The sequence below is a fragment of the Melanerpes formicivorus genome, unplaced genomic scaffold, assembly GCF_026170545.1.
Source record: "Melanerpes formicivorus ecotype bairdi unplaced genomic scaffold, bMelFor1.0.p_v2 SCAF_24, whole genome shotgun sequence".
NCBI lineage: Eukaryota > Metazoa > Chordata > Aves > Piciformes > Picidae > Melanerpes > Melanerpes formicivorus.
The window spans coordinates 7,558,745-7,583,733 of record NW_027142376.1 but is presented as its reverse complement, the minus strand read 5'-3'; the positions used below and the strand labels follow the sequence as shown (position 1 = coordinate 7,583,733).

Genomic DNA, 24,989 nt, shown 5'->3' with positions numbered 1-24,989 from the left:
AGACAGGTTTAGCATTTTGTTTAAATTGGGAGGTGATGTGTTGGAACCAAGACTCGTGGAAGAATTCTTCTTGAAGTTGTGTGTGGGTAAAAATGCTGTAATGCTTCTGTTGCCTAGGCACTAAAAGTACGGCAAGCAGACGTCACCCGAGAAACGGTGCAGAAGAGTGTCTGTGTTCTCAGTCAGCTGGTAAGCATGCTTGTTTAACTCTCAAAACACACTCAAATAGCATTAAAAGTGTTCTTCTCTTTGTGTTCTTACTTAGAACTTTTGGCTCTTTAGGTCAGTAAAGAGATTAACAAAATACTGAAGTAAAATTGAATTGGAAGACTACGGCATTTGAGTGAGCTGCCTTGAATTGGTGTCTCCTTGAAGGAGCAACTGTAAAAGTGTCTGTCTGTAGTGTGGAACTTTTAATTATTCTTAAGTGCTGCTGACTTCATAGAATCATCATAGAATTATAGAATGGCTCAGGTTGGAAGGGACCTCAGAGATCATCTGCTCTAATCCCATTGCCATGGGCAGGGAGACCTCTCAACTAGACTTGGCTGCTCAAGCCCTCATCCAACCTGGCCTTCAACACCCCCAGGGAGGAGGCAGCCACAGCCTCCCTGGGCAGCCTATTCCAGTGTCTCACCACCCTTCTACTGAAAAACTTATTTCTAAGATCCAGCTAAATTTACTCTCCCTCAGCTTCAAACCATTCCCCCTTGTCCTGTCTCTGGACACCCTGATGAAAAGTCCCTCTGCAGCCTTCCTGTAGGATCCCTTCAGCTATTGGAAGGCAGCTCTAAGGTTCCCCCTGGTGTCATGTCTGTAGGCTGACAACCCCAGCTCCTCTGATTTCATGTAGTGAGACTGAGGGGCTTGGTCTTTATAGTAGCTGGAGAGAGTGGCTATTGATAACTGTGAAAGATGTTCTAGGTAGTCACACATACGACAGTCTCTTGTATTGAAGCATTTTGTGTTTCTGCCTTCCTACCAAAAGCTACTGATCACCAGGCTGGGAGTAGAAATTCTTTCTGTGCTTAAAGCTGAAGAAAGAACTGTTACTGGAGCTGCACAGTGTTAAAACAGGAAAGTACTTGTCCAGGAAGATGCTCACAGATGAGCAAATGGAAAGAGAATTGTCATCATTTGACATGAACACAGCTGAAAGGTGCTGCAAGTTAGCAACTAAGGAGTGCTGCTCCATGAGCCCTCTGTCATAAATAATGGGTCTGTGCTGCAGGATAAGAATGGGAGAAGATGGGAGTTCAAAATGGGTTATTAAATAAGCTTTCTTAACTTGCTTTTGTGTTTGTTTTCTTTCCAAGCCTTTGTATGGGTTACTTCAGGCAAAGCTGCAACTCATCACACATGCCTACTTCGAAGAAAAAGACTTCTCACAGATTTCAATCCTGAAGGTAACTTAAGTGATAGCCACCCAGAGCAAAGCTTTTGGTGTAATGATAGGGACTTCAGTGCATTTAATTAGCCTGAATATTCCATTTATGCAGATCATGCAGTTCTTCTTCCCTTGTAATAACTGAACATGAACTAAAAGGAGCCCCCCTAATCTGACAGAAGGTCACCATTCTGGCTTGTAACGAAGCAGAATGAGCAGGATGCTCAGCCTGGCTCTCCACTGATGCCATTAATCCAATTTTACTTTCTTTCTGGAACAAAATGTTGAAACCTTTGAATAAGTAAATTTTATTTTTTGTGGCCTTTGTGGTCATGTGTCACAGCTTCTTGGGTTTTATTCTTTTATTCTAACTTCTGTAGGAACTTTATGATCACATGAATAGTTCCTTGGGCAGTACTTTGCTGGAGGGGTCACAAGTTTATCTTGGTAAGTGACTTGTTTTTTTGTACAAGGAGCTGAGGTTATGTTACATTAATCAACACATTCCTGTCCTGAGCTAATTTGTTTATATGCATTAAGAGATGAAGGTCTGTGTGCCTGCACAGTACTATGTTATGCATTTTTATTAGTGAGTTTCAATAAATGTAGTGGTACTTTGATAACAGGAGTCAGTTGTAGGCTGAAAGCCCTGCTGCCTCTTGACTTACCAGTCTGACAAGCAACTGCTTGGCTGCTTTTGGGAAACAGTGCCTTCTTCAATTTTAGATGGAACTATGTGATGATGTGGGAAGCTCTGTTTTTCACCTACCTGTCATTTGAGATGTGTTCCATTTGATTCTGACTCTTCCCTGTGCCCTAATGCTGTATGGCAGCCAACAGGAGTAACTCAGAGTGTAACTATTCCCACTGTTGTTATCTCCACTGTAACTCTTGCCCCAACTCAGATAATTTGCTGAGTTCTGCTGCTGAAACAGCCAGGTTCACAAGGAATGCATAATGGACGTCCCCTTCCCTCTGATAATTGTAACAAGGAGTTAATGTTTCTCCTAGCTGTTAATCTGTAATGATTGCTCTCTGTTTGGTACCTCAGGTCTGTCTCCTCGGGATCTTGTTCTTCACTTTAGACATAAGGTAGGCATTTTCTGCTAGATACATACAGTGCTTATTTTGTGCAGGAAAAGCTTTGTGAACAACTCATAAACAACCATGTCTAGACATACCTGAGCTAACAGTAAGAAGACTGTTTCCTAAGTGCTTCTTGGTACAGCTTCCTGATTCCCCTTCCTCCCACATAGCTTAGTGGCAGCAAATTAGAGGCTGAGAAGTTTTGCCTGTCTGCTGGATTTCTTAGCACTGTCCCAGAGTCTGAGTGATATTTCAGTGGTGATCTTGTTGCTATTTCCTGCTTCTTGTCAGATGAATGTGACACTAGAATATTGCTCAAGTACATGCAGACACAACTTGAAGCATTTTTCTCTGTATCTTGTAATTTTTGCAGCTTCTGCCATCACAGAACCTGAGGGTGCTTGCACCTCTCCTTTTTCATGAAACTGAGTGTGTTTCCTATAGCTCAGGTACAACTACTTCTATTAACTGAGAATCTTCTAGTAACTGAGCATTAAAGAATCTTCTAATAACTGAGAGACATCAAGGGATAGATTCAAGAATCTGGATTTCATGGTGCATTTGCACCTGCTTAGTGTTTTGGGGTGGAACTCAGTTTTGTTTCTCTTCAGCTGTCTGCCAGTCATGCCTTGGAAGCATCTATGTCTTTGAGCATAGAGAATCTGGACAGCCCCTTCTGATCTAGATGCCCCATCTGTAGATGCTGTGAATTAGGTGAAGTGAATGCTGCTCTTGGTGTTTTGCAGAATTGTATTCTATATTTCTGGGGAGAAATTCTTATGTTTGTGCACTTGGCTTTTTTCTTTTCCACATTCTGGATTTAGACAACATGCTCTTTCTGAGCAGCTTTGTGTGATTCAGATGACATAGTTCTTGTTTGTGCAGGTCGTTGTGCATCTTGTGCTATTTTAAAGTGAGTGCTCCCGTGGAGAGGATTGGAACACTGGTTCTCACTAGTCAAATCTATTAGATCATTTGTTGTAGAATCACAGAATAAACCAGGTTGGAAAAGACCTCAGAGATCATCAAGTCCAACCTATCACCTTATATCTAACACCTCATTACGATTAAACCATGGCTCCAAGTGCCACATCCAATCCTTTTTTGAACACCTCCAGGGATGGGGACTCCACCACCTCCCTGGGCAGCACATTCCAATGGCCAGTTGCTCTTTATGAGGTCATTAACATGAAATCTTGAATAGAGAGGTTATGCTTGCACAGTGGTTTTGATCAGTGGCATTAGTTCACTCACCACTTTTTCCTTTTGTGTTTTGTTTTTTTCAGGTCTTGATCCTTTTTAAATTGATTCTGCTGGAGAAGAAGGTAATGCTTTGTAGGCTGAGGCAAGTGATTGAAATAGAAATTGTCTGGCTTTTTTCTTGACACTGTGTAGACTGTGCTAGTGAAAAACAAATTGGTATCTGAAATCTCAGCAAGAATTCTGCATCCATATATAAATTGGCAAATGATGCCAGAAGCAAGTGCTGTGTGTGGATCTGTAAGTGTGCCTTGACTTCTGTTCTGTCCATGCTCTGCCTTGTTTATAACTATCCCATCCAAAGTGAGTAAAGTGGGATGAAATATGAGTAAAGAAGTGTAACATCATATAAAAGACAGGGAAGGTTGCACACAATGCAAATAGATAGCTGTGTGAAGGAACTGATAGGGATTGCTGGCACCTAAAAGGTACAGATTTACAGGGATTCAGCAAGTAAACCTCCTGAGTCAGGTTTTAAATAGGCATATCAAAGGAAACAAGTGCTAGAGGTATCCTTCAGGCCTGAATTGCCTGGGCACCTGCAGGAGACAACATAAAGAATTGTATCTGTTAGGTCAGGCTGAACTCAGATTAGAAATTGTTTAAGACTACTGAATTCTGGGCTCAGTGTCAGGTGCTTGCTCAGGTGAGCTGCTTGCTCTTCTTACCATGCTTTTTCTGTGGCTGTTGCCATTTGAATTCACTGATGTTGAACACAGGAAAAAGAGAAATTGTACTAGATAATCTACATAGTCTATTTCTAGCTGAGGTACCATACCATTAGACATAGAATCAGAGAATGGTTTGGGTTGGAAGGGACCTCCAAAGGTCATCTAGTCCAACAACCCCTGCAGCAAGCAGGCACATCCTCCACTAGATCAGGTCGGTCAGAGCCTTGTCCAGCCTAACCTTGAATATCTCCAGGGGTGGGGCCTCAGCCACCTCCCTGGGCAACCTGTTGCAGTGTCCCACCAGCCTCATGGTGCAGAGCTTGTTTCTAACATCCCACCTAAATCTCCTCTTCTCTAATTTCAAACCACTGCCCTCATCCTGTAGTGAATGCATGCTGCATTTCTCCTGTTTTTCACTCATCTGCATATCTTTTAATGCATTTTCTTAGAGGAGATGTTTTGGCACAGGTTTTTGTCAGGATTCTGGAGCACAGATTAATTCCTCTCTCTGGTGTACAACAAATGTACTAGAAATGAGTAGGAATTCACATGGCATGCCCAAGAACAATCTTTTTCTGTCAGGCATTCAGTGCCTGGATCGATTTTGGAGAAATATCAGACTGCCTGACAGAAAAATCTGGATGATGGACAGGTACATAATACACATGTATGGATGGATTGCAAACTATAAGGATACAAAAGACATGGAAATATTTACTTGGAACTGGTAGAAGAGCTGCTTTTTGGATAAGCAGCCTTTCTAAAATAACCTAAAAAGCAGTGCCCTGAATAGTTTGCATGTGCTCTGTTTGCCATTGTCATGCCTAAGTGCAATTTGATTTCTCTCATTCCCTCCTCCCTAATTCCCCTCTCTTCTCTTGCATGTTCTCTTCCCACCACACCCCACCCCTCTGCCACCAGGTGCTGTTCTATATTTCTCCAGTAAATAGATTGGTTGGAGCTCTGATGACTGTCCTGTCATTATTTCCTGGTAAGAAGAGAAGTTTGGACATCTTTTTATATGCTTTCTGGTGATGAGTCAGACTGGCTGTACTGTTTCATTTGGAAAACCACTTATGTGCCAAGAGAATTAGTGTGGGTATGTTGCCTGAAGAATGGGTGACCTGTATGTGTATTTAGGGAGGTTCTCCTCCCCGTCTACACTGCCCTAGTGAGGGCCCACCTGGAATACTGCATCCAGTTCTGGGCTCCCCAGTTCAAGAGGGACAGGCATCTGCCGAAGAGAGTCCAACAGAGGGCTACAAGGATGATGAAGGGACTGCAGCACTGCCTGATGAGAGGCTGAGAGACCTGGGACTGTTTAGTCTGGAGAGGAGAAGACTGAGAGGAGATCTAATCAATGTCTATCAATAGCTGAGAGCTGGGTGTCAGGAAAGATGCCCTGTCAGCTGCATGCCCTATGACAGGCCAAGGGGCAATGGATGTAAACTGCAGCACAAAAAGTGCCACCTCAACATGAGGGAGAACTTCTGTACTCTAAGGGTCCCAGAGCACCGGAACAGGCTGCCCAAAGAGGTTGTGGAGTCTCCTCTGAAGGCTTTCAAGACCCACCTGGCTGTGTTCCTGTGTGACCTGCACTAGATTCTGTGGTCCTGCTCTGGCAGGGGGTTGGGCTGGCAGATCTCCAGAGGTCCTTTCCATCCCCTAATATCCTGTGACATCCTGTGATACCTGCTTCATGGACTATGTCCACATCAAACAGTTAGTTAAAAACATGAAAATAAATAGAAAACCCAAACCCCTCTCTCTTCCTTCTGCATAGACTCTTCAATAGAAAAAAACAAAACAAAGCAAAACAATCCCAAAAGCAAACAACCCCCAACAAAAAAAACAGACACAAAAATACCCTAAACCAATCAACCAACCAAAGAAAACACCCAACACCAAAAACCCCACCCCAGATAGCAAGCAAAGCAAATCTAGACCTTCTAACCTTGCTAATTCTTAGCTTCTAACCCAGCTTCTCAAAGCAAAAACTTTGGGGCAGATTCTTTAGAATAGAAACTGTGAGGTTTTATTGTGGTTGGTTTCATGGAATCAATAAGGTTGGAGCAGACCTCAGAGATCACCAAGTCCAACCTATCACCCACTGCCTCATGACTAACTAAACCATGGCTTCAAGTGCCACATCCATTCCTCTCTTGAAGACCTCCAGGAACGGTGACTCCACCACCTCCCTGGGCAGCACATTCCAATGGCTAACAGCTCTCTCTGTGAAGAACTTTCTCCTCACCTCCAGCCTAAACTTCCCCTGGTGCAGCTTGAGACTGTGTCCTCTTGTTCTGGTGTTGGTTGCCTGGGAGAAGAGACCAACCCCAGCTGGCTACAACCTCCCTTCAGGGAGTTGTAGAGAACAAGAAGGTCTCCCCTGAGCCTCCTCTTCTCCAGGCTAAACAATCCCAGCTCCCTCAGCCTCTCCTCACAGGGCTGTGCTCCAGACCCCTCCCCAGCCTCGCTGCCCTTCTCTGGACACATTCAAGGGGCTCAATGTCCTTCTGAAATTGAGGAGCCCAGAACTGGACACAGGACTCAAGGTGTGACCTAACCAGTGCTGAGTCCAGGGCAGAATGACTTCTCTGCTCCTGCTGGCCACACTATTCCTGATGCAGGCCAGGATGCCATTGGCCTTCTTGGACACCTGGGCACACTGCTGCCTCATGTTCAGCTGTTGTCGACCTGTACCCCCAGGTCCCTTTCTGCCTGGTTGCTCTCCAGCCACTCTGATCCCAGCCTGTAGCTCTGCATGGGGTTTTTGTGGCCAAAGTGCAGAACCCTGCACTTGGACTTGTTGAATGCCATCCTGTTGGACTGCCCATCTGTGCAGCCTGTCAGGGTCCCTTTGGAGAGCCCTTCTACCTTCTAACAGATCAACTCCTGCTCCCAATGTGGTGTCATCTGCAAATTTACTGCTGATGGACTCAATCCCCTCATCCCTTCATCAGTGAAGATATTGAACAGGATGGGGCCCAGCACCAATCCCTTTGTTTGTTTGTTTTTAACATGTTGCTCCCAAAGTAGTGTTGTTTTAAAACATGTGATTGCCACCCTGCACACAAGAGCACTTGGTTGATTTTCCTCAACAGAAGTCACTCCAGTTTCTGTTGAGCTGCTGATACTCATTTTGCAGGTATGATTGAACACGGTCTCACCGACTGCTCGCAGTACAGGCCACGGAAGAGCGTATCAGAGGATGCTGGCTCGCAGGAAAACACGCCGCGGTTAGAGAACGATGGTTCTGTGTCTGCTGCTGCTTCAAATGCCATCTTGGGAATGGGAGACAGGAAGATGTCAGAAGACCATTCACTGGAAGGTCAGAAAGCAAGTGTGCCTTTCTCCCAGTCAGAGAAGACGTGCAACGGAGCTCACTCTTCCAGTGGTACTGTGCAGCGCTTGAAAGTTCCTTCCCACGCTTCTCCGGCGTCCTCTGAAAGCGACTGGGAGACCTTGGACACTAACCTTTTGGAGGAGTCTAATTTGAAGGAAAAGCGTGACAATGCAGCATCACAACAGGCTGAAAATCTTCCAAGCAAAGGCCTGAGCTCAGAAAGCCTTCCCATCACTGTGCAGCCCCAGGCCAATATGGGACACACAGTGCTTGTTCCAGGACTGATATCTGGGTTGGAGGAGGACCAGTTTGGTATGCCCCTGGCCATTTTCACTAAGGTAAACATGCTCTTCATGATAGCTGCTAACTCACAGACATCTCTCTTTCAGAAGTGGCCAATAATTTTGGTTACCCCACTCCACATGGACAGTAGGGTTCTACAAAACATGTAAGTGCAGTCTCTGGCAAGTGTCTGTGTTCCTAGGCAGGTGGGAAGTGTGAGTGCGTGTCTGGGAGGCATGTGCCCACGCACACAAGCACTCCTCTTTTCTTTCCATACATATCTCTGCATACCTAGATGCTCTTTGCAGTTCCACTGGTAGTAACCTGCAGCCCCACTGGGCTTAATAAATGGTGTGTGTGTCAGTAACTACTCTTCACTTTTACTCTGGAGAATGGATCTGACGTAGATGGGGCAAGATCAGAGTCCTTAAGAAGTGTTTAGATACCCTAATCTAAGCTAGCATTTTGAAAGCTATGACTGAGCTGACACTTCAGCCCAGTTTTTCCCTCTTAATTTGTAGATAATGTATTTCTAAATGTATATATAAATTCTTGAGCCATGTTTTTTGACAGCTTTCCATTTTAGGTGGCTAATTCCTTTCCAAGCACCATTGCTCCTTTGATGCAGGCTGTTTGTTTGCAGTTGATAAGAGCTTGTCATCTGGAAGGCCCTCCCTGTGTCTGATACAACAGAAGGGAGTGGTTGTGCTCCTTTCTCCCATGTGTTTCTAGTTGCCATGCCCTGTGTGATGAAGTGCATGTGCTCTTGGTTTCTGCCCACTGTGTCCTTAGCCCTCCTGAGCTTCTGCTAGAGAATAAATTGCCTTGTGCAATTGAACAGCTGGAGTGAGACTTCAGTGTGTTAGACCTCAGGGGTATGTTGATCCTCTATGTAAAAAGCCATTTCTGAGTAACCTCTCAATGGCTTGCCTCAAAGCCTTTGCTAATTGAATTTTGTTTTAATTGGAATATAGGCTACTAGATTGACTCCCAGGCATGCAGTGGCTAAAAAGCACAGTGGATTGCTTCCTGTCCTGCTCTTTCTTAAAGTGGGCACTCATGTGCTTAGGAGAAATTGGTTGCTATCTCTGGAGCTTGGAAACCTCTACCTACATAATGTGGGTAACAGTCTGTAGCTGTCTTGCATTCTGTGCCTCAGGATCATGATATGCAAGTGGAGAGGCAAATCTTAATTTCCATTGACTTCTTGCCTCTGCACTGACCTGAGATCTCACTCGTGTGTTGTACTGCTTACTCCGTTGCCTTTTAAACACATTCGATTCCTGTCCTTTGGGTTCTGTATCAGTTTCAGTCCTGAGACTGAAAGGCAGCGCAGAAGTCTTGGAAACAAAATGTTAATTCCTGTGGAATCTGGTTGCTTTGCTTTGCAGATGGAGCAAAGCCACAGAAAGAGTTTCTTCCCAGCAAGAGAGATTGGCCATTGGAATGGGCTGAACAGGGAGGTGGTGGAGTCACCATCCCTGGAGGTGTTCAAGAGGGGATTGGACGTGGCACTTGGAGCCATGGTTTAATTAGTTATGAGGTGTTGGGTGACAGGTTGGACTTGATGGTCTCTGAGGTCTTTTCCAACCTTATTGATTCTATGAATCACAGCCAAGATTTGAAGAAGGAAGGTTCATTCTGGGAAAAAAAATCTGAATAGAAGTAGTTTTTTATTTTCTCTTTCCTCATTTCTGGCCTTCTGTTAATTGTCTGAATATCTGTGTTGCTTTAGGGGTACCTCTGTTTGCCATACATGGCCCTGCAGCAGCATCACCTCCTGTCAGATGTCACAGTCCGCGGCTTTGTGGCGGGGGCCACCAATATCCTGTTCCGGCAGCAGAAACATCTGAGTGATGCAATTGTGGAAGTATGCTTCTTGGCTCTTGAGCTTCTTGACCTAGAGAAGGGAACTGGGGGGGAAAAGCAGAGGTTGTGTTTGAAATACAGCTGTCAAGTCTCCCATTTGTGCCCAAATTTTGAACCACTTCCCTATGACATAAGTTCTTAAACATGGAAGGTTATTAACTTTGTGATGTGGATTAGGGCAGCATTAGAGCAGCTGGACAAAACTAAGTTATGTTTTTCACTGCATTCCTCTCTTCAATATTTGAATTTGTTGAGGCACTTTGAAAGTTTCTATTCTCTCTGGGCCCCTCAGTTTAAGAAGGACATCGAGACACTTGAAAGTGTCCAGAGAAGGGCAATGAGGCTGGGGAGAGGCCTTGAGCACAGCCCTGTGAGGAGAGGCTGAGGGAGCTGGGGTTGTTTAGCCTGGAGAAGAGGAGGCTCAGGGGTGACCTCATTGCCCTCTACAGCTACCTGAAAGGTGGTTGTAGCCAGGAAGGGGTTGGTCTCTTCTCCCAGGCAAGCAGCACCAGAACAAGAGGACACAGTCTCAAACTGTGCCAGGGGAGGTTTAGACTGGAGGTGAGGAGAAAGTTCTTCACCGAGAGAGGCATTCGTCACTGGAATGTGCTGCCCGGGGAGGTGGTGGAGTCACCATCCCTGGAGGTGTTCAAGAGGGGATTGGACGTGGCACTTGGTGCCATGGTCTAGTCATGGGTCTGTGGTGACAGGTTGGACTCAATGATCCTCAAGGTCTCTTCCAACCTTGGTGGTACTGTGATACTGTGATGAGGTTCAACAAGGCCAAGTGCACGGTCCTGCATCTGGACCGGGGCAATCCCAAGCACTGATATAGGCTGGGCAGGGACTGGCTTGAGAGCAACCTTGAGAAGGTCCTTGAGAAAAGGACTTGGGGGTGCTGATGGGTATGAAGCTCAACATAAGCCAGCAGTGTGCACTTGCAGCCCAGAAAGGAAATCACATCCTGGGCTGCATCAAGAGAAGCAGAGCCAGCAGGTCGAGGGAGGTGATTCTCCCCCTCTACTCCGCCCTGGTGAGACCCCACCTGGAGCACTGTGTCCAGTTCTGGAGCCTCTGTTACAGGAAGGATCTGGAGGTGCTGGAAGGTGTCCAGAGAAGGGCCACAAGGATGAGCAGAGGGCTGGAGTTGCTCTGCTATGATGACAGACTGAGGGAGTTGGGGCTGTTCAGTCTGGAGAAGAGAAGGCTCTGAGGAGACCTTACTGTGGCCTTCCAGTATCTGAGGGGGGCTACAAGAAAGCTGGGGAGGGACTTTTGAGGGTGTCAGGTGGTGATAGGACTGGGGGGAATGGAGCAAAACTAGAAATGGGTAGATTGAGATTGGATGTTAGGAAGAAGTTGTTCCCCATGAGGATGGTGAGAGACTGGCACAGGTTGCCCAGGGAGGTGGTGGAAGCCTCATGCTTGGAGGTTTTTGCAGCCAGGCTGGCTTGGCTGTGAGCAAGCTGCTGTAGTGTGAGGTGTCCCTGCCCATGGCAGGGGGGTTTGGAACTGGCTGATCTTTGAGGTCCCTTCCAATCCTGACAATTCCATGATTCAGTGGTTGCTGTAATTGTACTTTTCATGCCATGGGGGGGTGTTTTTCTGACCTTGTAATAAGGTCTTCAAAAATAATCAGTGCTTACAGCCAAGCAGATACAGATGAATAATAAAGCAGATTGCTATTGACTTCCTTTGGATTTAACCAGGGGGGTAAAGAAAAAAGGTCTTGAAGAAAACACTGTGTCTGATTTAGCAGCTAGGTACAGCTACATGGTCAACATTTGGCAACCTAAGATAGCTGCATATAGGTAAGCAAGTGAAGAAACTGAATTGAATCAGAGAGCCTGCAGGAAGCTACATATAGGCTCCAAACATCCCCTGCCAAATCCTGTCAGGTTAGCAGCCTTTAGGAAGCGCCAGGAAGCTGCTCAGGTTCTCCTTGGGTCAGAGCAGTATCAATCAGTTCATTCATTATTTCTTTCTTCCTGCTGCTGTGGGAGACTGGGGGCTTGGGTTTAAGTAGGCCTCTGTGATAGTCCATGCAAGCAGTTCTGTTTAGATGAGTGTTTACCCTTGGCATTATTCCAAACAGATAGAAGATGCTCAGGTCCAGATCCATGATCCAGAACTCCGCAAGATCCTCAACCCGACCACTGCTGACCTCAGATTCGCAGATTACTTGGTGAAGCACGTCACTGAGAACAGGGATGATGTGTTCCTTGATGGCACTGGATGGGAAGGAGGAGATGAGTGGATCAGGGCTCAGTTCAGTGCTTATCTTCATGCCCTGCTTGCTGCTGTGCTGCAACCAGGTAGAAGTGATCTGTTGTGTAGGGGTTGGGGGGGTGCAATAAGCTCTGAGTTAAACATGGGCCTTATCCCTCCAAATCTCTCTCCCTAATGTTTTGGGTTAGGCTGCCTTTTTTGTCTGTGCTTGGCTGTTCTTGGTATTCCTTGACAAGCTTATTACTAACTTTTGCTTCACAGCCTTACAGACACTTTGACTGTCTCCTTCTCCTTGATTTAATTAAACTTTCCTCTTCCTTTCCTGGGGGTGCTGGTGGGTGAGAAGCTCAGCAGGAGCCAGCAGTGAGCACTTGCAGCCCAGAAAGCCAACCAGAGCCTGGGCTGCATCAAAAGAAGCAGAGCCAGCAGGTCAAGGGAGGTGATTCTCCCCCTCTACTCTGCCCTGGTGAGACCCCACCTGGAGCACTGTGTCCAGTTCTGGAGCCTCAGTTACAGGAAGGATCTGGAGGTGCTGGAAGGTGTCCAGAGAAGGGCCACCAGGATGAGCAGAGGGCTGGAGCTGCTGTGCTATGAGGACAGACTGAGGGAGTTGGGGCTGTTCAGTCTGGAGAAGAGAAGGCTCTGAGGAGACCTAATTGTGGCCTTCTAGTATCTGAAGGGGGCTACAAGAAAGCTGGGGAGGGACTTCTGAGGGTGTCAGGGGATGATAGGACTGGGGGTAATGGAGCAAAACTAGAAGTGGGTAGATTCAGATTGGATGTTAGGAAGAAGTTGTTCCCCATGAGGATGGTGAGAGACTGGCACAGGTTGCCCAGGGAGGTGGTGGAAGCCTCATCCCTGGAGGTTTTGAAGGCCAGGCTGGATGTGGCTGTGAGCAAGCTGCTGTAGTGTGAGGTGTCCCTGGCCATGGCAGGGGGGTTGGAACTGGCTGATCCTTGAGGTCCCTTCCAACCCTAACAATTCTATGATTCACATAAGTGAGGAGCATCTAGAGGCTACAGCCTCTGTGCTGCTGCTTTCTGGACCTCAGTCGTTTTTCCTTTGGTCTTGCCTCAGAGGGAATTCTTTATGTGCTAAGCTTTTGTGCAGGAATGTAACTGGAAGAGTTGTTGTGTTTGTGGGAACAGTGCAGTTTGCCCAGCACTGACCTTGTTACATTAACTCCTGTCATGATTATTGGCAACAGTTAACTAACTCATTCTGTGGTATTTGCCTGGAGAAGAGGAGGCTCAGGGGAGACCTTCTTGCTCTCTACAGCTACCTGAAGGGAGGTTGTAGCCAGGTGGGGGTTGGTCTCTTGTCCCAGGCAGACACCAACAGAACAAGAGGACACTGTCTCAAGCTGTGCCAGGGGAGGTTTAGGCTGGATGTTAGGAAGAAATTCTTCCCAGCAAGAGAGATTGGCCATTGGAATGTGCTGCCCAGGGAGGTGGTGGAGTCCCCACCACTGGAGGTGTTTAAGAGGAGACTGGCTGAGGCACTTGGTGCCATGGTTTAGTTGATGAGATGGTGTTGGGTGACAGGTTGGACTCGATGATCTCCAAGGTCTTTTCCAACCTGGCTAATTCTATTCTATTCTAAACCATGGAATTGTCAGCTTGCTTTTTAAAGCCCAGAAGATGTTCTTTGTCTGATACCATTGCTATTTTAAGATGCTTACCTGGTTGATGGGAAGTGTCAGGGTTTTCTGGGAAATCATTATTTCCCTGCCTGGCTCTAAAATGATTCCCTCTGGCCTTCAGTGTTTTGAAGGGGATTCCACTGTAGCTCATGCTGCAGTTTTGGAGTGGATTTGGTGTTTACTAAATTGAAGTGAATAACAACACAGAAGCCCAGTGCATCTGACCAAGCTCAGTGCAAAGTCTTAGTTGCTATGTGCCTCTTCTCTCCCCTTTCCTGAAGCCAAGAGGCCTGTGTTTGAAGGACTTTCTTTTCCCCCATTTGAGCTCTTTACTTAGAAAAGTGGGGTTTAAGAGATCTTTTTTCCCTCCTTTTTCTGTTCTTCCTCTTGTCTTGGCATTGTGTGTTTGAGGCACTTCCAAAATGGTTTGTTTTCCATTCTTGAGGTGCCCAGTTCCCAGTACTAGATTTTGACTTGTCTTGGATTTGATAAGAGCCTAGAAACATTTATAAGGAGCAAAGTAATTTGTCTTGTACTGCCTCTCTGCTGAAAAGTCTCATCTTTATTTTATCAGACAATGAAAAGATTTTATCAGACTTTGGGACAGCATTTGTAGCAGCCTGGAAAAATACCCACAACTACAGAGTGTGGAATAGCAACAAGCATCCAGCTCTTGCAGAGGTCAATTCTGGGTAAGGAAACCTATTTTTGAGCATTTCACTTGGTGAGCTCCTAGAATGTGTGGTCAGGCACATGGCTCTGTGGAATCAGAGCATTCCCCTTGTTCCTGCATGAAACCCTGAGGGGTTTCACTTCTAAGTACAGAAACCCAAGTACTTCTGGTCTTCAATACCTTCCTCTAGTTATGGGCTGTAGTTTCATGAAGAAAAAAAAACCATCCAGAGTCAAGAGAAATGAAATTGGTTCAAGCTGATCATTGGCTGTCCCCAGCTACTCAAAGTTTGCCATTCCTCAGGAATTGTCCTTAAATGGTTCTACTTTGGTTACTTGCTTCCAAGGGTCATCACAGAATGGCTCAGGTTGGAAGGGACATCAGAGATCATCGCCTCCAACCTCCCCACCATGGGCAGGGACACCTCTCAACTAGATTTGGGTGATCAAGGCCTCAGCCAACCTGGCCTTCAATCCCCCCAGGGAGGAGGAATCCACAACCTCCCTAGGCAGCCTACTGCAGAGCCTCACCATCCTCCTACTAATGAGCTTCTTCCTAAGCTCCAGCCTAACCCTGCTCTCCCTCAGCCTCAAACCATTCCCCCTTGTCCTGTCTCCAGACACCCTCATGGATAGTCCCTCTGCAGCCTTTCTGTAGGCTCTCTTCAGGTATTGGAAGGCAGCTCTAAGGTCCTTCTGGAGTTTTCTCCTCTCCAGGCTGAACACCCCCAGCTCCCTCAGCCTGTCCTCACAGCAGAGGTGCTCCAGCCCTTTAATCCCTTGTCCAGGACTGTCATTGATGGGGATGAAGGGCAGCTGGCTGGTTTGTGTTGCATCATTTTCCCTTTGGGTTGGTTTCTGTGTGTTTTTGCTGGAGGATGAGATGATGCCAGGCTTGGTAACCCTGCTGACTGTGCATGTGTTTTGTGTAGCATGGGCTATTACTGCACTGCAGGGAGTTTTGTGTGCTTTTGCTTGGTCAGCTGCTGTAGTCTGAAGAAAGCTTTTTCTTTAGACCTACAAAGCTCTTTTGGTCTACTTAAGGGATCTTTATTTCTGTTTTATTTGCTCTGTGTGTCTAGAAGGAGGTGCCTTTGGTCTGGGAACAGAAAGCACCTTACAGTAGTTCATAACAAACCTAAGGTTGGGTGGTTGCAGAATCACAGAATGGTCTGGGTTGGAAGGGACCTCTGAAGGCCATCCAGTCCAACCCCCTGTGCAGTAAGCAGAGACATCCTCAACTAGATCAGGCTCTGGTCACTGAGCTTCTGATATAGCAGGATATCTGCAGATTCTTATATTTATTTGTTTGTAAGCCACAGAGAGAAGTACAACTAATAATTGTGTGGGCCCAGTGCTGGCCCCACCATGTTCAGTATCTTCACTGATGATCTGGACAAGGGGACTGAGTCCATCATCAGTAAGATTGCAGGTGACACCAAGTTAGGAGCAGGTGTCGATCTGTTGGAGGGTAGGAGAGCTCTGCAGAGGGATCTTGACAGGTTGGATGGGTGGGCAGAGGCCAATGGGGTGAGATTGAATAAGGCTAAGTGCAGGGTTCTACACTTTGGCCACAACAACCCCATGCAGTGCTACAGGCTGGGGACAGAGTGGCTGGAGAGCAGCCAGGCAGAAAGGGACCTGGGGGTGCTGGTTGACAGCAGCTGAACATGAGCCAGCAGTGTGCCCAGGTGGCCAGGAGAGCCAACAGCATCCTGGCCTGCATCAGGAATAGTGTGGCCAGCAGGAGCAGGGAGGTCATTGTGCCCTGTACTCAGCACTGGTTAGGCCACACCTTGAGTCCTGTGTCCAGTTCTGGGCTCCTCAATTCAAGAGAGATGTTGAGTGAGGCACTGGAATGTGTCCAGAGAGGGGCAATGAAACTGGTGAGGGGCCTGGAACACAAGCCCTGTGAGGAGAGGCTGAGGGAGCTGGGGTTGTTTAGCCTGGGGAAGAGGAGCCTCAGGGGAGACTTTATTGCTGTCTACAACTCCCTGAAGGGAGGTTGTAACCAGGTGGGGGTCAGTCTCTTCTCCCAGGCAATCAGAAATGAGGGGACACAGTCTCAAGCTGCACCAGGGGAGGTTTAGGCTGGATGTTAGGAAGAAATTCTTCCCAGCAAGAGAGATTGGCCATTGGATTGTGCTGCCCAGGGAGGTGGTGGAGTCACTGTCCCTGGAGATCTTCAAGAAGAGCCTAGATGAGGCACTTGGTGCCATGGTCTAGTTGGTTGGATAGGGCTGGGTGATAGGCTGGATGATCTTGGAGGTCTCTTCTAACCTGCTTGATTCTATTACAAAAAATTCTTATGCTTTTCCTGTTGTGTTTTTTTTCCCTCCCCTTCTAGCCACCCATTCCAGGGACAGTACTCTGTATCAGATGTGAAGTTAAGATTGTCCCAGTAAGTACCTTGATTTGTGCTCTGTTAAGTGTGGTCAGGTTTCAATCCCTTCCTAACTGCTGCTGCCATCAGCTGAACAGAATAGTGATTGAAATTGACCATCTATATGAAACTCCACTGGGTGGACATGTAAATCTCTGTGTGCCTTGTTGTATGTTTGAACCCTGGGTTTTATTTACACCTGGAAGTAATAGGAAGGCAGTCAACTAACAGTCTTCAACATCTCTCTTGTTTAGCTCTGTGCAAAACAGTGAACGTGGGAAGAAGATTGGAAATGTGATGGTCTCTACGAGCAGGAATGTTGTGCAGACAGGAAAGGCTGTAGGTAAGGAATTCCCTTAAAACCAGGCTGCAGCTAAGCCATCTCATGGTGGCATTCAACAAGTCCAAGTGCTGGGTGCTGCACTTCAGCCACAACAGCCCCATGCAGAGCTACAGGCTGGGGACAGAGTGGCTGGAGAGCAGCCAGGCAGAAAGGGACCTGGGGGTAGTGGTTGACAGAAGCTGAACATGAGCCAGCAGTGTGCCCAGGTAGCCAAGAAGGCCAATGGCATCCTGGCCTGCATCAGGAACAGTGTGGCCAGCAAGAGCAGGGAAGTTATTGTGCCTTTGTCTCAGTACTGGTTAGGACACACCTTGAGTCCTGTGTCCAGCTCTGGGCTCCTCAATTTAAGAAGGATATTGAGAAACTTGAACATGTCCAGAGAAGGGCAACAAAGCTGGGGAGGGGTCTGGAGCACAGCCCTGTGAGGAGAGGCTGAGGGAGCTGGGGTTGTTATGTGACCGTTGGAGGCTGTGCCTTTAAGAAAGGGACACCATGGGTGAATGCTTTATAAACAAAGGACAGGGCTAAACGAATTTCATTGGTGGATTGGTAGAAAGCAACCTTAAGCTCTGAGTCCAGCAGAGACTTGGGGCAGTCTTGCACTTTTCCCTCCTCCTTTCGCAGCTTGCAGCTTCTAGGCGTTCTGCCAGACTGACCTTGGACTGATGAGCCTGAGGCCTGCAAAACCTACTAACGTTTTGCTCTAATTTGTCACTGCTTTTAATTAACCACTGATCCTTTCCTCTCTTTCTAACCCTCTCTGGGGAAAAAGGGGAGAGAAGGGGGTACAGGGGTGGGGAACCCTCCTCAGCAGAGGAGGGGATCTCATTCCTGTGTGACTTTGCTGTATATTTCTGTGTATATACTGTAAATACTGTAAATTGTGTGTATATCCCCCTGCATTTCCTGAACAGCTTGTAAATACAGTGTTCTTTTGCTCAGCTGGCTGTGGTTAGCTGTGGTGATTTTTTTCCCTTCACTTTGTTGGGGGGAGAAGGCTGAGGCCTTCCCCTCAACCCGCAACAGCCTGGAGAAGAGGAGGCTCAGGAGAGACCTTCTTGCTGTCTGCAACTCCCTGAAGGGAGGTTGTAGCCAGGTAGGGGTTGGTCTCTTCTCCCAGGCAACCAGCAGCAGAACAAGAGTTCACAGTCTCAAGCTGTGCCAGGGGAGGTTCAGGCTGGAGGTTAGGAAGAAATTCTTCACAGAAGGAGAGATTGGCCATTGGAATGTGCTGCCCAGGGAGGTGGTGGAGTCACCATCACTGGAGGTGTTCAAAAAGGGATTGGATGTGGCACTTGAGGCCATGGTTTAGTTAGTCATGAGGTGTTGGGTGGTAGGTTGGACTTGGTGATCTCTGGGGTCTTTTTCCAACCTTATTGATTCTATGATCTCTTTGTCAGAAAAGCATCCTGTGTCTCATCCACGTTCAGTTTGAATTCAAGTGTATTTATAACACACACACAAAACAGAGCAACATTTTGAGGATTAAGGCTGCTGGTTGAGACCATTTGTATAGTGTAAGAGTGGAAGGAAAAGCAGCTAGACAAGGAAATTGGTGTCAAATCCCTCTCCAGTGTGGGCTGGAGAACAACATGAGTAGAGAGATGTTCAGGTACAAGCTCTCATGTAATCTGGAAATGCTTAGAGCACAAAAGCCTCTTCTGCACTGAATCACAGTATGGCAGGGGTTGGAGAGGACCTCCAGAGGTCATAAGGTCCAACCCCCCAGCCAGATCAGGATCACCTAGGGCAGGCCACACAGGAGCATGTCTAGGTTGGCTTTGAAAGTCTTCAGAGAAGGACTCCACAACCTCTCTGGGCAGCCTGTGCCAGTGCTCCATCACCCTTACAGTAAAGTTTCTCCTCATGTTCCAGCTTGTATCCATCGTTCCTTGTCCTGTTAGCAGGTGCCACTGAAAAGAGCTTGTCCCCTTCCTCTTGACAGCCACCCTGGCTAGTCTCATGTTTATGTCACTTGGATTGAAACTTTCCACAGGTGGTTGAGATCAGAGCAAGACCTTGTGTGAGTTTCTGCAAGTTCTGCAGCAGTCAGGTTTTCTGGGAAAGCACTTTTTGTACCTGCCCAGGGGCAGCCTCACATTGTCACCTGGCAGTGCTAGACAATGGGACTTCACCCCCTGAAGAATCTGAGAGTGGTTCTGCAGAAGTTTTGCCAAAAATTGCTGCTTCCTCTCTTCTCCTGTGAGGTCTTTCTGCTCTCTTTGCTGCTGTACATGCTGGTAGGGAACAGCTTCTCAGCCCAAAGGCTAGCAAGCCTCCCAGGGCAAGGACAACACAGGCTGCTTCTACTGACTTACTGTGTTCAGGTTCTTGGAATATTTTCTGACACAGACTCTGGGCTTAGATTTCCAAATCCCAAACTGGAGAACAGGTTCTGTGATTTGTAGAATCATAGAATCAATAAGGTTGGAAAAGCCTTCAGAGATCACCAAGTCCAACCTATCACCCAACACCTCATGGCTGACTAAACCATGGCTTCAAGTGCCACATCCAATCCCTTTTTGAACACCTCCAGGGATGGTGATTCCACCACCTCCCTGGGCAGCACATTCCAATGGCCAATCTCTCTTGCTGGGAAGAACTTTCTCCTCACCTCCAGCTTAAACTTCTCCTGGTGCAGCTTGAGACTGTGTCCTCTTGTTCTGGTGCTGGTTGTCTGGGAGAAGAGACCAACCCCCAGCTGGCTACAACCTCCCTTCAGGTAGTTGTAGAGAGCAATGAGGTCTCTCCTGAGCCTCCTCTTTTCCAGGCTAAACGACCCCAGCTCCCTCAGCCTCTCCTCATATAAGTCTTCTCTCTGTGTAGCAGCTCAGTCATGAGAACAGCATCGACCTCCTCTCTCTTGTGCTGTGCCCGCAGGTCAGTCGGTTGGAGGAGCCTTCACGAGTGCAAAATCAGCTATGTCATCGTGGTTCTCCACTTTCACACAGTCAACCCAAAGCCTTGGGGACTAAGTGATGGCTTTTCACCATGCTGCTGAATATTTCAGGTGCAATGCTTTCTCTGAGCTGTAAAAAGGCCACTCCAAAACGTGTGGGAGTGGAGGCTAAACTACCCAGGACCAAACCCAAGGTATCTCTTGCTTGCAAGCAGACTTGGAATGTTATCATTCAGTTTCACTTAGAAGTGTGGAAGAATGCTGAGTGTCTCCATACAGTGGGAAGGCATCTGCAGCCTCCTGGTGGTGTTGAAAATTACTGCTTTTCTTCAAAACTGAGCCTTTACAAAGACACTGGCAAACAGGGCTTGTCACAAGCCAGCTGTGTTTGACTTGAGATTTGTACATTTTCTTGGATGTTGAATATATTTATGGAAAGTAGTTATATTTTTCAAACCAAATAGCCACATGTTTGTGAATTCTTGTTAGAAATAAGCAGAGTTACAAATACTGATTCCTCTTTCAGGCTGGATGGGAGAGCATCTCTGAGGAAAGTGTATGCTGGAAGCAAAGGGTTCCAAGCCAGGTGGAGCTTTCTTGCTGTCACCTGCAAACTGGGTGCAGAGTAAGATTGTCTTGAGGGTCTTTTTCCTTTCTCCCCTGTAGCCATCTACAGTGGTTCGCATCAGTTTGCCTCTAGCTCTCTTTGTGCCCCCCAGTCTGTGTGACAGTTACAAAAGCAGTATTTTCTTGACCTTACACAGTAGGCCTCTGTCACTCGGCATATGCTTTGGCTGTGTTCAGACCCCGCTGTGTGAATGAGATGGCTTCCAGTTGAATAGAGATCTTCAGGAAGAGCATTACAAACCAACTCCCCAAGTGGGGTTGGACCACAGATGGCTTTGTGAGGCCTTGCTTTATTAGGATGTAATAACACCATTGGTGTAGTTACCTCCGTGTGAATACCAAGCAGCCAAACTAGCACAGCAGCAAGCTCTGCCTGGCTTTTGGGGCTTTACCAGCGGACTTGGGCAGACTCTTCCAGACAAAAATCAGCTCTATCCATTTTCTGTGTTGACTCAGGGAATGTTCTGTTTGGACACTACTTCTTTTTTTCCCCCACAAAGAAAGTAACACTGGAACTGAGAGGGTGACTGGGATGGCTCCGTTGGTATCCTTGTGGGAAGAAATCCAACAGCTTTATGTGAAAAGCTGAGGTGTGATGCTTTAGTTCCTATGTAACATGCATGCACTGTCTTCTGTATGCAAATGTATTCCACTTCCTTGATTTCCTGTGTCTCAGAGAGATGATTTCCTCTTTCTGGCCATGTGTGTGCCTCTGTATCTATGCCTTCTCCATCCCCACCTGGTAGCTGTTAACATTCTCTACATTACACTGTCAAACATTCAAGCTTGCTTCGTTTCTCTCAGTGTTTTGCCACCTTCTCTTCTGGGGCCAAGATTTCAAGTCATGATTATTTCTTTTCATTCCTCATCTAAAATGCAGCAGCTGTACAAGAGATAAACAAGAAGGCTTGAATGTAATTTGGTTTAAGCAATTAAGTTCAAAGATCTTTGGGTGCATTTTAAAGGCAAATAGCAAACCCACACTTGTATCATGTAGTTACTGGCCAACAACTTCAGTTTCCCTTTCATTGCTTCAAGCAGCAATTCAGAAACACAGGATCTGGTTTAAAAACCTTCATGATTATGTTTTTTTTCCCAGTACCAATGAGATCCAGTGGCTGTGGAAGACCTGAGAGTATACAGCTAGTTTGAGTAGCCTCATTTATGAAGGGCAAAAATGCCCTTAGGGGCCTTTACCTCTCTGCTTCTGACATGGAAGTAAAATGTGAAAGGTGCAGAACTGCAACTGCTGCTCCTTGGTCTGTGGCTGTGTTTGTGTCTCCTCAATATTCTGATGCTCTTTTCTGTTTCATTCCACAGCTCTGTAACAGATACCTTAATCTTTTCAAAGACTAAGGGATATTTCATATGCAGAAGAGCTGTGGTGAAGTAAGACCAGTGTTGCATTTATTCATGATGAGGCTAGAGCTTTCTGATTCAGCACGGGGATAAGAAAAGAATCAGAAGTAATCACTTGTCAAGTGGCTGCCTGGGATTTAAGTGGTCAGGCTTCAGATTGTAGTGAAGGCTGAATAAAGATGCATAAAGGATTTAAACACCTGTAAAACTAACTCCAACTTCAGGTACATTAGGGAAAGTCACAATGGTGAGTTCTAGGAGCCAGGCAAGTGGTTGGGATTTACATGGACAGGGTACAGAAACAGGACCTTCAAGGATGCCTTTTCCATATCCTTGTCTCAGTTATCTCCTCACCTGAGTAGTTTCTGTACAGTTCTGTGCCCCACATTTAAAGCTGAGTTGTGAGCTCTCTGCATTCCTCTTAAGCCTGGGCCAGTGAGGGAGCTTTGAGATTGTTAGAAAGCTGACTCCTTTGGATTTGGGGGTGGTTTTAGTAGACTCATCTGAGGAAAGGCAGAACGAGGTGCCCTCTCCAATACTGAGGTGATGCATGGCTGCTTGGTGTTTTGTATGGGGACTTTGTTAGGCTGCTTCACATCATTTCTCCTAGGGGCAGGAGGACCAGGCAGATCTTTCTCTGTAGTCTCTCTCATTGTCCCAGCTGTCTTTGTTGTGGAGCCAGCATGAAACTCCTGTGTTTTCCTTTCTTTACACATGTTAGAATAAGAAATTTGCATACATTTTCAATCTTTTTGTGAACAGGCATCCTGCTAGCAAGCTGGACTGGGATTTAAACTCATCCACTGATTAAAACTCACAGTGTGGGTGGGGTTATGAAGCTCTCTCCATAATGTGTGGCCTTCATTAACACCTATATTTGCTCTTTGATATTTGCTTAAAACTACTTTTGGGCTGTTAGGAATGCATGCAGCCACTGAAGTTCATCTAAGCTCAAGCAGTCCTCTTCTTGACTTAGTGGTTGTAACCTCTTTAGTTAAATCCAGTGCAAATCCAAATGCTCATTTATTTTCCTCCCCTCTGTCTTAAAATGTCCACTGCAAGGATTATGACTTACTCAGCAAGACAGGCAATCATCTCCCATGTCCACAATCCTGACATCCATTCCTGCACTGCAAGAAACACCCAAGTCCCAGATGAATTTGGGATGGTGCCTCTAACAGGGGAGCTGTGAAGCTGTTGTTCCAGCTCTGCCATGCTGTATGTCGCAGAGAGATGCCTGGCTGGTGGTGTGCAGCATGAGCTGACTTACAGGTCACACAATAGCACACCTCTCCATCTCCATCAGCCTCTGCTTTTAGTATGTGCCAGCGTGTGAGGAACTGCCTATTGAGCACAGACAGGAGATACAAGTTCCCCACCAGACTAAGAATTGTTGACCTACTATTTCATTTGACTCCACGTTCAGCATTTGCCATCGACGCTTCTCATGTCCTGCCCTGAACTCCTGTGCGCATCCGACACCTTTCCTGAAATACCACAAACACACTTCTCATCTTCACACCTCTGCTCTGGTACATGGCACTTGTTTGACCTTGTACATCTTTTTTTAAACACCTTTGTATTTTGCCTGAGCAAGCTTCTGCTTCCCATGGACGTTATTCCTAAGCAGAGAACCCAGCGCGGCAGCATTGCGTTCTGAAAGCGAAGGCGTGGATGTGGGCTTTGAGCACAGAGACTGTTGCTTGATCATTGAACATACAGCTGATGTCTTGGGTTGTTATTTTGAGGGGTCTCTTTTTAATCTTGTGCTGCTTGAAAAATAGATCCAGCCTGTTTCAAATTCTGCCTGCTCAAAAAGCTGTGTTATTTCAGGACACTCATTCCAGCCTCAGGGTTTCATAGAGGGGTAGCTGCTCATCATCCCCTGGCAGGCTTCTTGCCATTTCTCTGCCATTTCAGCTGGTTATAGGTCTGGATTTCTGCAGAGTTAGGACAAGAGGATCCCTCTAGTGTGACTTTTTACTCCCTTCTGGGTGCTGCTTATTGTGAACTGATTGAAACCTTAGTAGGTCCCAGACCTCTCTTAGGGGGTGAAAGCTTTAGGTATGAAGTGTAAAATGTTGATGGGGATTTTATTTGGGACAGTAAATGGTTCACATGCATGGGGGGGTCTACTCCAACCCAGGATGCTGAGCGCATCCAGATTGCTGCACATCCAGTTCTCTGCCAGAGTGAGCTCTTGGGAAACTTCTGCTGTCACTGCCCCTGTACCTAGCTGAGAATGGTTTGGTATACTGCAGTTTCCAGGAGGAGGGAGCTAACTGCCTGGAGGAGCACTCAGCTGTGAATTAGGTGAAGCTTGTGTCTAGAAAATGATCGCAGGTCTCTAAAATGGTGAATTTTTATCCAACCCCATGCAGGCAGTTGTGCAAACCCACTGAAAGATCCATTTACATCATGTTGTTCCTGAAGTGTAATTTTACTCTCTTGCAGGTATTTAGTTTTCATTCAGAAGGGCAACACAGAGTATTCATTAAAGGCAGAAACACTACATCCTTGTGCTGTGATTAAAGATGTGTGACAAATTGCTTCATGGCGTTTTGAGTCTTTAATACTAGAGTTGGGGAGAGGCTGACCTTAAAAAGCAGGCACAGAGCTCTGGTTCTGCACTGGCTTTGGTCTTGACCCCAATTTTTGTCAAGCATTAGAAGTAGCCTTTGGATTTACAGAAAGAAAGAAACACAGATGGGTCCTTTCTCGCAGTTAAATAGTGGATGTTACTCAAGTTCCTTGATTCCCCATACTCCTCTGCTGTGAGGATAGGCTCAGGGAGCTGGGGGTGTGCAGCTTGGAGAAGACTTTGGGGGGGACCTTAGAGCTGCCTTCCAGTCCCTGAAGGGATCCTACAGGAAGGCTGCAGAGGGACTTGTCATGAAGGTGTCTACAGACAGGACAAGGGGGAATGGGTTGAAG

General features: G+C 46.7%; 1 protein-coding gene across 1 annotated transcript in view; it reads left to right on the top strand.

The window, feature by feature from the left end:
- The window catches only part of AVL9 (AVL9 cell migration associated), a 40,119-nt gene extending 15,515 nt beyond the window's left edge, over positions 1-24,604 (top strand). The window contains exons 4-16 of the mRNA XM_068152753.1: positions 118-189; positions 1,317-1,406; positions 1,768-1,834; positions 2,439-2,479; positions 3,760-3,798; positions 5,326-5,395; positions 7,553-8,088; positions 9,768-9,902; positions 11,997-12,216; positions 14,347-14,464; positions 16,792-16,845; positions 17,082-17,170; positions 20,051-24,604. Of these exons, the coding sequence (XP_068008854.1) occupies positions 118-189; positions 1,317-1,406; positions 1,768-1,834; positions 2,439-2,479; positions 3,760-3,798; positions 5,326-5,395; positions 7,553-8,088; positions 9,768-9,902; positions 11,997-12,216; positions 14,347-14,464; positions 16,792-16,845; positions 17,082-17,170; positions 20,051-20,145 (1,626 nt within the window). The 3' untranslated portion in view covers positions 20,146-24,604. The remainder of the gene's footprint in view (positions 1-117; positions 190-1,316; positions 1,407-1,767; positions 1,835-2,438; positions 2,480-3,759; positions 3,799-5,325; positions 5,396-7,552; positions 8,089-9,767; positions 9,903-11,996; positions 12,217-14,346; positions 14,465-16,791; positions 16,846-17,081; positions 17,171-20,050) is intronic.
- Positions 24,605-24,989: the final 385 nt, after the last annotated feature.